Genomic DNA, 14,802 nt, shown 5'->3' on the forward strand with positions numbered 1-14,802 from the left:
GAATGTCACAGCCTCTGCTGGTCTATGTAGGGACATTTATCAAAAAGACAGCTGGTATAAGATTGCTATATTCTCTGCCCCTGGTGCAACAAAAGGTACATTAATATGTTTTTAAGTAATTAAATTGAAACTAATTTTCCAAAAATAATCAGAATGAGGATTTCTTTCCCCCAGGTGACAAAGTTGCTCCTTTTATGTAGGAACAGCCTCAAAAACATAGCATTATCTTTCTTCTCAGTCTCTGTATGCCAACAGACACTTCCCTGCAGTATGCTGCTCACAGAGCACTCTGCCAAAAAGCCAGAAACAAGGTTTACTGCCCCACCAAAACATTAGGGTCTTTTTTTCTGAGAGAAACAGCAATCTCTTCTCTTGAGGTCAAGGAAACTTCTCCCCTGCGCTGGTGGGGAGGAGACATTTGGGCTGCCTCACTTTGACGAGAAACAGAACAATTCTACACTTAAAAAGAAAAACAACTCCTCAGCTTGTGGAGCAGAAGAGCTTTGTATTTTGTACCTCAAAATGCACAGGGGCAGAAAGTTGCACAAACTTTAATGAAACTTCAGATTGCAATCCCTCAGTTGCTGACAAGAAATTGCACCTCTTCTCTAACAACAAACAAATACAATTCACACAAGAAAAAGGAATAAAATCTACATGAGAAAATAAGCAGCAGGAAAAATTAGCCTGTAAAAGCTTCATTTCTAAGATACTTATGTAGCTGGCATGGGTAAAGCACTAGAAAAGACGCATGAAGGAGAAAGGTTGTGATGAGCATCCATGTCGCCACGGCTCTGGAATGCTGCAGCGTATGTTAAAGAAAGCCCCTCTGAGAATTGCAGGATCCACATGGCACGGTGCACACATGGTGCACAGTACAGCATTATCTGAGGAGCGGATCTGAACAAGGAAAACATCTGCTTTTCCTCCTGTTTACATGGCTATAATTTCTCCTCCACAAGGGAATTAGGTGCCTCGACTACATTAGAGCTAGCGCTAGCCAGTGCGTTTTTCCTCTGGAAGGCATTTTTCTCTAAGGACAAAAGGTGCTTTGAGAGTTGAACTTCACGTTATTCCGCTCACAATGTACTTCAGTGATATTAAAAGAAACAAATAAATCAATTTTTAAAAAAGAAAAAAAGCAAAAAGAGAAAAAAATAATTTCTGCTACAGTTTTTCTGAGTGTTAGTTTAGTAAAGCAACATTTGCACTTTCTCAATGTATTTTCATAGGTGAAAAGCCACCAGAAGATGAACAAACCCAACCATGCATAATCAAGTACCATAAAAGACCTGACAAAAATAACATTTAATCAACGAGCAGACGCCTGCAGGACAAATACATGTGGGTTTATGCATTTTGCTGTGCATGACTTGGCTGTGGAATACATATTTTGTATCAGCTTCTGTCCCGAACAGATTCACATCAAACTCTTGTAAGAAGACCAACAAGTTCTTAAGAGGATGTGGAATCACTGACACAAGAGAACCCACTTAAGCCATGAATTAATTCAGCCAAGTGTCCTTTGCTGGCCACCTTTTCCTAAAGTATTTCCAGCTTCCACAAAATTTCTTCCGAGCAAGAGACCAATGTTTAAGAGTCAGCAACAGTTTAACTAGAGTTTTACACTATTTACTTCTAGTTATCTTTTTTCCTCCATGTGACAAGAACAATTTGCAGCAGATGCCACTGAAATACATGACTTTGCATACATTACCCACTATGGTGCAGCACAGAGCTGTTTCAAGGTAGCTTAAAATAAACTGTCTTGAGCACAAGAATTGGTCTAGATGTACCAACACAGAGCTCTGCCACGGCTTCATCTACCCCAACAGGGACCAAAAGAACTGGTACAGCTTGCAGATACAATAGACTTGCATAAGCCTCCACTTCTGAGCTCAAGCTTTGTGTGCAGGCTCTGTTGTTCCTACCCCATCTTTCCATTCAGTTTTAACAGCATTTCTGGAAAGAAAGTTCAGACTCCTGCTACCCACGTCCTGAGTGCACAGCCACTTCTCACCAGCCTTTGCAGCAACACCCACATCGACATCAAACAGGTGAATGAGCTGTGCCACATACCACGACAGCAGCTGTGGGGTCTGCGGAGAGCAGGAGCCTAAACCCCTTCCTTGGAACCCTACGGAGATGCTGCACAGCTGTATGGAACCACCACGCAGGCATCCTGCATCGCCGCCCCACTGGGCACGGGTCTCAGGACTTTTAAAAGAAGTAAGGAATAAAGTTTGCGTGCACCTCAAAAGTGAATTACAACTAAAGGAGACCTTCTTAGGCTATCTGGTCCTTGTAGGATATAAAAACAACTGGGAAAATAGTAAAATGAAAATTGGGCATCTGAGAAACAAATTATTTTCAAAAATCATAGCGATCATTTTGAATCTTAAACAAAAATGTTTTGTAAAATATTCAATGTCATCTCCTTCTTAGCCAGAGTAAATATGTGCTGTATGTTCTCAGAAGTGCAAAAATCAAAGTGAGGATCAGATGCGAAATTCCTGATTATGTAGGAAGAAAGTATCTAAAACCCAAAGAGTTAAAAGACTAAACATTAGTATACTTTCAAAGAACAAGCCCATACTCAATTGCTCATCATGTTCAGCTCTTCCCAGATTCAGGGATATGTGGGTTTTTTATGGCTTTAAAGCACTTCCTAAACATCACCTCCACACCACCACCTAAACAAACGATGCACTCGTATACATGGTGCATATTTTATGATCTGCTAGACCAGGATTTCCTGAAGCGTGTTCACGAGAAAGGCCATATAGGAGAGGATTTGTTTCCACGTGCACGATCTAACTTAATTTTCAGTTGCTTCTGTATTTTATATTTTTCTTATGCTTCAGTTCAATTTCTACTCTACTCCCTCCCCCACTCAAGAAAGGAATCTAGAAATATAAAGGATAAGTCCAGGAAAAACTTGCAATTTATTAACACATGCTCACTTGAAAGAAAAAACAGCCGCAATGGATTAATGTATTTCCTTTCCCACAGCTTTTTCACTTAAACCATAACTCTGCATATTTAGTGCAGCCCTTCCATCTGCCAGTGGCATTGTGCTGACACATCCAGCACACAGGCTGTGGGCACTGACAGCAAGGAGACAGGTCCCACCACTGCTCTCAGACTTTGCGATTAATACGGCATGAAGCCTGGTGAAAAGCCACGCTTACAGATATCGCTGACTATCAACAGTGAACCAAATCCTTGTTATTCCAGCCGTTTATCCTAATCGGGAGTCAAGACACTAACAAAAGAAAATGTCCATGAACAAAACCAAACCAGACAGCTATCAAAAGTTTAAGTCAAGGGATATAGTCAGATTTGCTCCTTTATCTTACAAGAATCACAGATTCATAGAACGGTTTGGGTTGGAAGGGACCTTTAAAGGTCATCAGGTCCAACCCCCCTGAGAAGTCCTGCATTGCCTGAGCAGTGGAAGAAGAAATCGCTAAGGTAGGCATTTGCTTTTTCTTTCATGGAAAGCCATACAACCAAGGGGGAGGTACTTACCTTTTCACAAGGTCAAACTGAGTCCACATCACTGTCAGAGTTTATCCTTTGAACCCAATCCTTTCAGCAGACACATATATAAACACACACACACATTTGACAATGTGGGAAGTGTTACTGACAGATAAGTTATGTAAATGATACAACACACTACAATCACCTTGAGGCTTATTCTTGGAACCCAGAGGTTTCTGGAAGAGATCAACCAGCCACATTGTCACACCAGTGCCCTGAAGTGACAAATCCACTAACCACAGCGATGTCACAGTAATTCTCCCAACAGCTTGGTGACCTCTTTACAAACCTCTCTCCATCTCAATACTGATCTGAATAACCCTGGCTCCTCTCCAAACTGGAAAAAGGATGTAAAAGCCCGTAAGTTGCTTCCACATAGTGAACTGCCAGAAAAGGTGATGTTTCCCTTCTTGTTTTGTATGGTAGGTCTGCTTTTGCTTTTTCCCCGGCCAGCGGGACAGGATGATGACGGACGGGTAGGGGATTTCTCAAATGTCACTCTTAATTACTAATAAGCAAGTTGACTACAATTCTGACACTAACTTCAGAAGTTTGCCAGTTTCAACAGAGGTTTCATCCCTTTGACATATTTCCCATCTCTCTAACACTTTCTAAATGAATTACGGAGAACCCTCAATTGTGACTGGCTGAGATGTGCAACATCTCAGAACAAACAGCAGCCATTTCAGCATCTTGAGAAGACCACTCACATGTAAATCCTGGTCTACAAAGTGTGAAATAGAGAGGGTCCTCAGTCTACTAGGAAATACAGCAAGCCTGGCTGCCAGGATCCCACAGATGCACCAAACAGCAGCAACACAGCCAGGAACGGATAAAGTAAACTCACGCAGCTCCCACGTGATGGAGAAGATCAACTCCTTCCAGGTGTTGAAGAAGTGCAGTCTCCCTTTGCAGAGACCAATAAGCGGGTTTTGTCATACAGATGTTTATTCCCTAAGAATCCAAATCAGACCTATTCGTTTGCTGTGCTAGTTACCAAAACTGACCAACTTCAGATACTACCAACAGAGCTTTACACTCAAAACTGTGGCCTGAACACAGACGGCCTTTCCCTACCCCCATGAATCCTGCAGGCCAGTGCCTTTTCCTTAAAGTTGATTATTACCATTAATGACCCACATCAATGCTTTTCATGCTCATTTAAAATAAAAAGGCGCAAGCCTTCTTAAGTCTCTACTATAAAACTTATTCGTTTACATCCTAGCACAAGGAACATTCCCATGTGCAGCACACTGGTCTCATCTGTCATCGAGCTGCAAAAAAAAAAAAGAAAAAAGTCATCTACCGCTCTTGACAGGCTAAGAGGTAAGAAAATGACTTTTTGTCAAGAGTGTCAGATAATATGGCAATCTCGTCAAGGAATCTGGAAAGAAGTATCACCCATTCCTGTTCATAAACACAAGCTTGGTTTGGCTATATTCAGTTACAATCAAAGAAGGATAATTAACAGTTCACGATATGGAGTGGCTACAGCATGTGCTGTCTTATTTATGTTCTCTGCACCTGTGTTTTCTACAGTTTAAATTATAATACTGATCTTTTAAACTGCACTCAGGGAGTATCCCAGTTCATTCATATGAGAGAGAGTTATATGTTCTATTTTTAATCAATATGTAAATGAAAAAAGGATGCACGATATTGTAAAGTCTTACCAGTAGCCAAATACATACTGGCAAATCACTATTAAATTGTTTACTTTTGTCTCAAGGCAACTCGAGTGCTCCTACAAGTAGTCTGTATGCCCAGTTCACTTCTCAATGTTATTCCTTTGTTCTCTCCATGTTTATGATCTTCTCTGTTGTGCTTCAACTTGCATTATTTAATTCACAGTATTATGGAAACCTCTTGTGGCTCATCTTTCAAATCAGACCGTAACCTCTACCCGCGTAAGCCATGGCTGCATTTTCCAACGCTCAGAACAACAAAACCACGCAATCCTTGCTAAAGCTCTCTAATCCTTAACAAAGTCTTTGAGGTAGACGCAACCACTCCCGTTAGATGTGCACGGTGCCTATGGGAATGGCACAGAGACCTCTCAGCCCCCATGCAATTTAAGCCATAGCGATACCGAGGGCGAGAGGTCTGGCTACAAGGCTGTCGGCGCAGCCCCTCGCGCCGTGGGACGCCTGCCCACCCTGCGGCAGCCTCACGAGTGATGGCACCACGGAGCGAGAGGCAACCAGTCCCCCCAGTCTGAAGTCCCCCACCACACACCTATGGCCAGGTGGGTAATATAGCAGGTTTATTGCAAACCCCCCGGTCTTTTTCTAGCACCGATAGACCGTTTCTGCCCCAAATATCATGGGAAAGAATGTCCTCATGCTTTTATTTAGTTATTAATTTTTAACTAGTTATTGCATTATAACGGTAGATCATCGCACTGTCTGTAATTTCATCCTCTCTATATTCCAGTCATTACTCTTCACAGACCTCCCAGGAGTCGGCAATAACGCATTGGTAATTGTTATGTAAATAAAAATCAAAGTGAGCCTAATACAAACTCTATTTTTCAAAAAAAGCCAGTTAGGTTCAAGCTTCCTAAACTCACCTCCAGAAAAAAAACACCAAAAATCACCATATACAGAAGAAAGAAGAGATTGTATGATATGCGTGTACGTCTATAGACAGGGAGTTCACAATATAGGCAAAGACTCCGTATTTCCATTCCATTTTAAAGGGCAGCGGTAACACGCTACGGTATTTTTCTGCAGCGAACACTTTCCCCTAAGCTAAAAGAACAAAACTGGCTGTACAGCCAGTACTGTAAGTACAGCTACACAGCTGAAAGAAAATTAAACTCCTTTCAAGGTACTTAAATGCAAGCAAAGGAAAACAATATTTCTATCCTTTAAAATCTTAAAAAGCAACATAATCATTAGGTGACTTCTATATTGTAATAGGTGGATTAATGGTAATTAACAATATTTATGTAATATTCCTTTTATATATCCCCCCCAAAATATAATGCCAAACGCAACAAAGAATTGTTTGACATAAAAAACTCATCTTGTTCAAGTGTTGTAGTACACTGACATATAATTACAACATCAAAATGCTTTTGCGTTTGTTGCCGGAGCACTTCGGACAGCACAGAACATTAATTACTGAGCTCTGTGAGGAGTTCAAGAAAATTTACTTTATTGCCAGCATTAATACGACTACATTAACTTCAAAGAAGCAGAAATTATGTAATATTTTGACTACTCTCCCATATTGATGAAATGCCTTGTTCAATAGATTCATTATTTTTCCTTACCACCATTTAACAGTCCTCCGCCTTTGCTATATTTTTGTTAAACTGTGCCTCTTAGAAATATACAGAAACATACTTAAATTTAAAAAAAAATATTACTTTAAAAATATTTGACTGAAAAGGATAAAAGACTGTCAATTTGAGCCAGCTATTACTGTTTTTTAAACACAAGCTTCTAACATAAACGATTCGCTTTTAGTGCATTCACAAAGCATAAGATGGCTTTTAGGGAAGACATTTCTACTTTAGCAGCCAATGTGTAGGAAAATTTTCACTGTACTTTTTTCCAAGAAGCCAACAGCGTAGCAGGTTCTTGCAGCCTGTGATTCAAACCTCCCAGAGTGGCAACATAGAAATTCAAATTTCTTAAATGTTTAATAGATTGCCAGTGGTACTGTAATGGAAAATTATTCTAAAGGTTATAACAATTGTGATACTTTCTCCCAAACAATTAAAAAAAAAACTCTGTTATATACAGGGTGGGGTGTTAACCTTTATTCTTTCTTTTTTTTTTCCCCTGTCTAGCTGATATTTTGTTCATAGAAAAGGCAGTGCATACCCAGTTTAGATTATGGATGATTACACAGTATCAAGGATGTCAGAAGAAAGAGTGAAGGTAAACAGATCCAGATTAACACAAATGCTCTGTCACCAGGATTTTCCTCCCACCACCTAATTTCATAGCGTTTTTTCCACTTAAAATAGTCTCCATTTCTTAAACTCAAACAATTTTATTGCTATTTGAACTGATGAAGTAGATAAGTTCAGTGCTACTTTCAGTATTTTACAGACTTCTCTGTTAAGAAGGATATAACCACGGACACATTAACTCTGTTGTAGTTTCTGGCAATTTAAAGAGTCTCTTTTAAGACGACAATTACACAAGAGTAGAAAATGAACCTTCATTCTTAGTAACCGAAGCTGACTTCCAAATAATCTAATCTTAAACCCCAAGCATATCGTTCAGACCTGTAGTAGAGAAAAAGCAGCAGAAACTCTGCTGACCAAAAAAGCCATGAGCATCCTTAACATTTGGGATTCACCACAAAAATGAAACAACAAGAACTAACAGACAAGAACAGGCACTCAGTTGCCTCTCAGTCTGTACTCTGTATCCTCCTTCATAGGCAGGTTTTTTTCCAGTATTAAAAACATCAAACACAAGTTATGGACTTTTAAGATTAAGTGCTATAATAAACTATGAATAGTGAATACAAAAAGCAGTCATTAACATACTTACCTACTAGTTTCAAGAATACAGAATTACAATTATAGCTGTCAACTTTTCTATTTCAGAGTTTTCCTGCAAACTTTAAAATTCCAGAAATAAAGATGACTGTAACTACATTTTTTATTATGAATACCTTCTATAAAGTATTGTAACACTTATTCTGAACCAAATTCTTCTATATTAGGAAATTCAACACTTATTAATATGCAGCTATTAATTTGCCATTGATTCAAACAAACAATCTTTGACGTATAATAGAAAACAGAGCTTTTGTAAGTTGCCCAGATAATTTTTATTATTGCCGTTCCTGAAAATTAGAAGTGTTAGAGCAGGGACATGGTAGCCCATTATTGTTTCTCCATTGCAAATGAAACAAACAAACAAACAGAAACTCAACAATCTTTTTTATATGATATACAGAAACCTGAGACAGCTTTAATCAAATTAAATATCACTAATTATTTGAAATTGTTGACAGAATTCATGAAGAGCATCTTTAATTGAAAACAGAGGCAGATTAATAATTAACATTAATAAGTCTACAAACTATTTTCCTTTCTTAAACTGTCCACCGCCAAAATATTTATTAGCTAGCCAATTATTTGAGTAACTGTCAAATTATATCCTGTTAAAAGCTGACTGATGATATGATGTACTTGGGCTGTTCTCATTGCACATTAATCAGAAGAAACTTTCAGACTCCACTGAAAATGTACAGCTATTTTTTAGTACTCTTTGAAGCACAGAGGGAATTTCTCTTACACAATCTGTTTGTGTGCTTAATATTCTCTGCTTTGTTGGATATTCACATAAGTGAAACCAACTTAAACACAGCAGTTAACAAAGACAAAGACATAAATTCAATGCCTTTGCTTACAAAATTCGGAGTGGATAGTGAAATGCAATAGAAGTTACTCAAAGATTTGGTTGTTGTTGTTTTAATAAAAGTTAAAACGAGGCTAAAAAGTTCCCCAGAAATTATATGTTGAAATTATTTTACAATTTTCCAAAGAGGGACTGGGTTCAGATTTTAGGGTCCAGATCCTCCAGAGGAAAATCTGCCCTAACCCTAAGATTCCACACAACACCGAATGTCAGCCTCTAAAAAGCATTTAATCTATCAGGAATCAGCTCCAACAACAAGCTTCCGATGCTGGGTCTAGTAATTCCAGGTGTTCTCAAAGCCATGTTAGCGTCACAGATGGAGAGGATTTTTGCCCTTCTCCACATCCTGTTTGAAAAAGCAGATGTGGGGCTCCCGGGACCCTGACAGACAACTCTTTGTTCTCACTCGATTGGAGGGCGTCCAAGCATTCTCGCTAGAGAAAACGGGGTTTCTGTATCCCAGTTGTGCTACAATGGGAAAAAAAAATCACTAATTCCATGGGCCTTTTACAGGGAACGTTTTGATGAGAATGGCCAGGATTACCCAACACTTCCCCAGGTTTATCAGTTGGTTTATTTTAAGGTCATTTTTGTTTTGGTTTTCTCTCAAGCCCAAAAATATAACTGAACAAATTTCCATCAATGCAACAGCTCTAAGATTTAAGAACCATCAATGAGAATTAATTCAGCTTGGGCTTCAAATTGTCCCACATCAGTCATTCGTAAAGGAGTATTTGAACTCACTAACTGAACGCAATGAGATTATTTTCCTGCTCAATAAAGGCAAGATTCCTACTCCTTCTTTTCATTAATTTTTATTTTATTGAGAAATTTAGTATTTATTCATCCTGTGGGTTTTTTAACTAAGCTTAATACTGGACATTAACATCTATTTCGCTCAGACACCCGAGGGCACGTGAAGGATTACCTGGCGTGTTTCCTCAAGCAAAGATTCAGAAAAAGAACTGTTAATGCTAAAACAAACGTTCAAGCTCCAGCAGGACTAACAAATAACAAACAGAAAACCCTAAGCTTCACCTGTGAGTACAAATCAGAGGAAGTTGAACAGGAGTCTCTAAAATATTAATAGCTGGGAAAAGCCCCCCATGATATATGTTAAAGAGACAGAGAGGAATATAAAATGTATTCACATATTCCCAGAAAGGAAGATTTTCATGCTCCCTGCTGCTCTTTAGGGGTAATAACACAGAATACATTTATTGGTATAATAGTATTTCTAAATGTGAGTGATTTGTTAAGTTATACTCTTATAATGTATACACACATGTAATGAACTGTTCCAGAGCTAATTATTCCTAAGGAATAAAATTCCTTCCTGATTTTATTTGTGTTGCTTAACAATTCTTCAGAGTACTTTTAAAAGGTAAATAAACCTCATGTCCCACCAAGGTGATGTTCAATAGATTGTGCAGATGAGAAATTCACATCTTAAACTCCTTTGCAGGTTTCCTTACGGCACTGCAGGCAGCAGGTTGCTGCCAGAATCGGAAAATCTGGCTCATAATTGAGCAATTCCAGTCTTCGGACATACAACATTGCCTCTGCAATGAGATTATCAGCTTTTCTTTGCCACTCCATTTACTGGGAAATACTATACCCAAACCCTATTGACGATCAGCGGTAAAATCCGCTAAAAAGAAACTTCTATAGCTTTCACTCCAGCTAAAATAAAAGCAGAAAAACACAGGTCGTTGCTTTAGAAAACAAACACCGAGTGAAAGGACAGCAAAATACACTGAAGAAATCCATCACGTTCAGCACAATTCTAATACTCTGCTGACCTGTGTTGCTAGTTTGATGCATGAAAAGCCTGAAAACTGGGTTGATCAATGTAAAAAAATCACCGCGACAAACCTTAACACAGAAAATATAATTTCCACTACCCAAATATAACATTTTGGCTGTTTAAATCCTTGAAGGTAGGTGGCTTAAAGAAGAAATCTCAACTCTACAACTGGAGACGTAGAGAGGATCTGGCTGAGACAAATAAAAACCCTCATTCTTTAGTGTAGTTCTTTCTAATTCCCTCCCTGCCTCCTCTAAACCGATTTCCTTTTTTTGTGACAGTTACAAGACCGGTGAACGACGCTAAAAAAAGACAAACACTTTCATACAGCAGCTCTGCAGATCTGTAACTAAAACCCATATAAACCCCCTCAAATAACAGACTGCGCACTTTTTAACAGGTAAATGATTTCACATTTATTTATCTAGCACTGGGAGTCCCTAGGGATTCTACGCTTGGAGTCCATAGAATTAGAGAGTGCTTCAGAGCAGTCTGTGCTGCCAGATTTATATTTTTTCTAAGAGTACTTAGTAAGTCTATGCAGCCAAAATTATAAATTCCCAGGACAAAGAGTGACTAAGTTGTATGATCTGAATTTTTTTAGTTAACACGATAATCAGGGCCATATACAGCTAATACAGGAATAACACTCAGGGGATGATTGCAACAGAAACCATTTATTATAACAGTAATTAATACGATATACTGCCACCATTTTCTTAAATAATAAGATCTTTGTCACTACAAGAAAAACTGGGATATAATTAAACTATGATTTATTCTGTAGTTTTTACTTAATCCCTGTTTTTGACTTGTAACTGAGAGGCTGTAACTGAGAAATTATCTACACAAGTATAAATAAGAAGCACAATATCAGGGAATATCTGACCAGGTCTCCTAATTACTTTTTAATTTTACTCAGTATCGAAGCACAATATCAGGGAATATCTGACCAGGTCTCCTAACTACTTTTTAATCTTACTCAATATCAACATGTAGCACTTGTTTTCATTTGCTACAGAAATATCGTGAGTCACATTATCATTAATCAGATTTTATAAAACTCTTTCCAATCATTTTAAACCAGTTCACACAAAACACATGAAAATTTAGACATACAGCAGTTAACACATTGAAGGAGTCCAGGGAAGACCTCACAAATGAGCTACTGGATTGTATGAACTGCCAATGTGATGACCATGTTTTCTCCAATTGAGAATTTATACTGAAAGAGTTATGCTGAAAGAATGCTAACGCAAGTTCAAACAGATATTATTTGACACTTTAATTTTGGTTTTCAGGTATAATTTACCACTATTGCTGATGACACAATGGTTGTAGGCCTGCCAACAAATGACATAAAAAAAATCTCGGTAACCACTGAACAAAGAGAAAATTCCATGTTGCTACAGAAGGAAAATATTCCTGTAATACATTTCCCATGGTAAGACTAAGTTGAAGAGACACAGGCACCTTAACGATTATTTGTAATTACGTTTTATACAGTCGGAATATGCTAAAGAACATTCATTTTTCTGTTAATACAGAAATTCATGAATTTTCACTTACTCCTTTAACGTTCTGATTAAATTTTGCAAACGTGTCTTTAGATTGGGAACCATTTACCAGTTAAACACCCATATTAAATAAACTGTTTCTTCTCTTTCCCTTTGCCTCCTTCCCTCTAGTAAAGGAAGAGTTGTTACGTACCAAAAGAGAATGAAAATAGAGGAAAAACTACAATTCTGTCAAAAGCACCACCATTTATTTGTAGCAATATTGTAACAACAAGTTATGCACAGCTTCTTATGGAATTTTTTTCTTTTGAGTCGACACTCATCACTTCTTCTGGAAAACTGTGCATAATTTATTTGTAATTGCAGTTTCCTTAAATTTTCAGAGTTACAGTTCGTTTACATTATTTTGTTCTAGTTCTAAAATCCCAATATAAATAAAGCCAAATAAAGCATACAGTTTGTTAGTTATTTAATTCTTTATTATTAACCCACAAACAGACAGAGCAGTAACTCTACAATTAAACTGCTTTGCTCTTTCAACACTGCAAAGTCCAAAAATTTTGGGCAGTGAGGGGGGCAATATCAAACCAAGACACTCAATGGTTAAATGGTTAAACAAGAAAATTCATTTAACACAACATGAGTGAATCTGGCTACTACCAGACCCCAACACAAACCAAGCACTCTTTTATGCATTCTAATGGTCTGCAGAGAATTTGATGTGCTCCTTCTAATTTGCTATTTTGAAGCTTCCTCCAATTTCTTACCCTTACGAAGGCTTATAATTGAGTTTTAGCTGCTTATCTAACAATAAATCTTTCTAAAAGTGCACAAAAATAACTTTTCCTTAAATAAAACACTATGCAACTGCAGTGGTCCTCCTTAAAAACAAATCAAAATATTAACTGTTTAATTAAAAATTTCCCGAATGCACCAGAAAAATACACTTTTCCTAAAGAACAATAAAAACAATAAATAAATATAGGTATTCAATACTTGCAAAGTGTTTGTGCTTATGTAACACTAATTTATGTTTCAAATACGTCTCTATTTAACAAAGTACTATTGAAGGCGTCATGCTTTTCCATGGCTTCCTGGTCTTGCGAGCAGTGTTCTCCCCCAGTCTTGCCCCATAGCCCTGCAGCTCCAAGAGCCTTGCTGGCAACTTTAATGAGCATCCTTAAAAATAGAAAAATAAGTTCATGACTTCTCCTATCTAGGTATTTTAAATACCAGCAGTATCAAGCAGTCACCCCAGGACCCAGGAAGGACAAGAATATGTTGTCAACAAAGGGAAAAAAAAAAGATAAGGTCTTTGGTGCCCACCCCCTGACCTGACAAAATCCAGGGCTTGATACTGGTCTCCAGGTCAAAAATAGACTGTCTGCATCTCAAAGCAGCAGAGAACATTTCCACAGTTATCTCAGTGTTAGTCGTTTTTGTAAACCACATTAAGTGCTTCACAGAGCGTCGTCGGTATCTGCTGGAATCCATTTGGGAACATTAACTCTGAATCATGTTTGCAAAAAAGCATGTTTGTCAAGGGCAACTGGAGCAATTAAGAAAAATAAATCCTACCCTGAAGTCCTTTCTCTTGTGTCTGCGCATTATGCTTTCAACAGAAGTAATTGACTTTACGAACCACCACCATCCCATTCACAACAAGAATTACAACCAAAACATGTAGAACTTCATCTACCTTTGCTAATCAACACCCTAACATTACACGTTGGAGGCGCAAATGCTTCTAACAGAAGATGGAACAGTCGCACACAGCATTAAGAGACCCTAAGTTCCCTTCCTTTTTATGGACTTAGGAAAGAAATATCATTAACTATTAAACGTTATTTTAAGTAATTATAGCAAGCCAATAACATCAAGTTAAATGAACACGCTACCTTTTCTGATCCATTATCTTGGTTTTAGAGCTTTTCCTCTTACTGACAACAATTCAGTAATTCCCCATGCTCTTGCTGAGCACTCGTGTAAATACGCAAGCTTCAACTGCTTGCGTTGTCCAAGCGTGTATAGCTTAAATCTCAGTCAGCCGAGAAGCCACGCCGATAAGCCCTGGCCTATGGAAAGTTCATATTTTGAAAGAGAACAAGGTGTTTGAAACAGAACTTAAGACCAAGGCAGTCTGTAAGCTAACGTTACGCTATACTTTGTATATGTATACACTTAACGATCAAGTAAATGCATCGACAAAAAGGTCATCTGCCAGGTTCCACGAGATGTTACCAACTACTAATGAACCCATTTGATCTATTTGGAACAGGAAGTTTCTCCACTGCAGAATTTTAGAATTACATGGCAACAGTAAATAAACCAGCTCCTGAGACATGCAATTTTATTAATAAAAAGGTGGTGTGTTTTTTAGCTGAGACATGCAGAGTTCTTTGTAAAACAGTACAACAAACCTTCTTTTTAAGCCTGTCTTGCATAAGAAATCTTTTTTCTTTTAATGAGAATCTTTGTTTGTATATAAAAATAGCATATTCTAGTTCGATAAACTGAGTAGAGATTAGATTTTTATCGATAA

General features: G+C 38.0%; 1 protein-coding gene across 7 annotated transcripts in view; it reads right to left on the reverse strand.

Moving 5' to 3' along the window:
• Nucleotides 1-14,802, reverse strand: part of RBM20 (RNA binding motif protein 20) — a 108,603-nt gene that overhangs the window by 69,795 nt on the left and 24,006 nt on the right. Inside the window, exon 1 of one of the 7 annotated variants that reach the window (XM_054072345.1) lies at nucleotides 14,159-14,283. The exons of 5 other annotated variants lie outside the window; for them this stretch is intronic. In XM_054072345.1, the coding sequence (XP_053928320.1) occupies nucleotides 14,159-14,172 (14 nt within the window). In that variant the 5' untranslated portion in view covers nucleotides 14,173-14,283. Of the gene's footprint in view, nucleotides 1-3,531; nucleotides 3,576-14,158; nucleotides 14,284-14,802 lie in introns of those variants that run through there. One more of the 7 variants, XM_054072344.1, reaches the window with a different exon arrangement.

This window comes from Cuculus canorus, chromosome 7, assembly GCF_017976375.1.
Source record: "Cuculus canorus isolate bCucCan1 chromosome 7, bCucCan1.pri, whole genome shotgun sequence".
Taxonomy (NCBI): domain Eukaryota; kingdom Metazoa; phylum Chordata; class Aves; order Cuculiformes; family Cuculidae; genus Cuculus; species Cuculus canorus.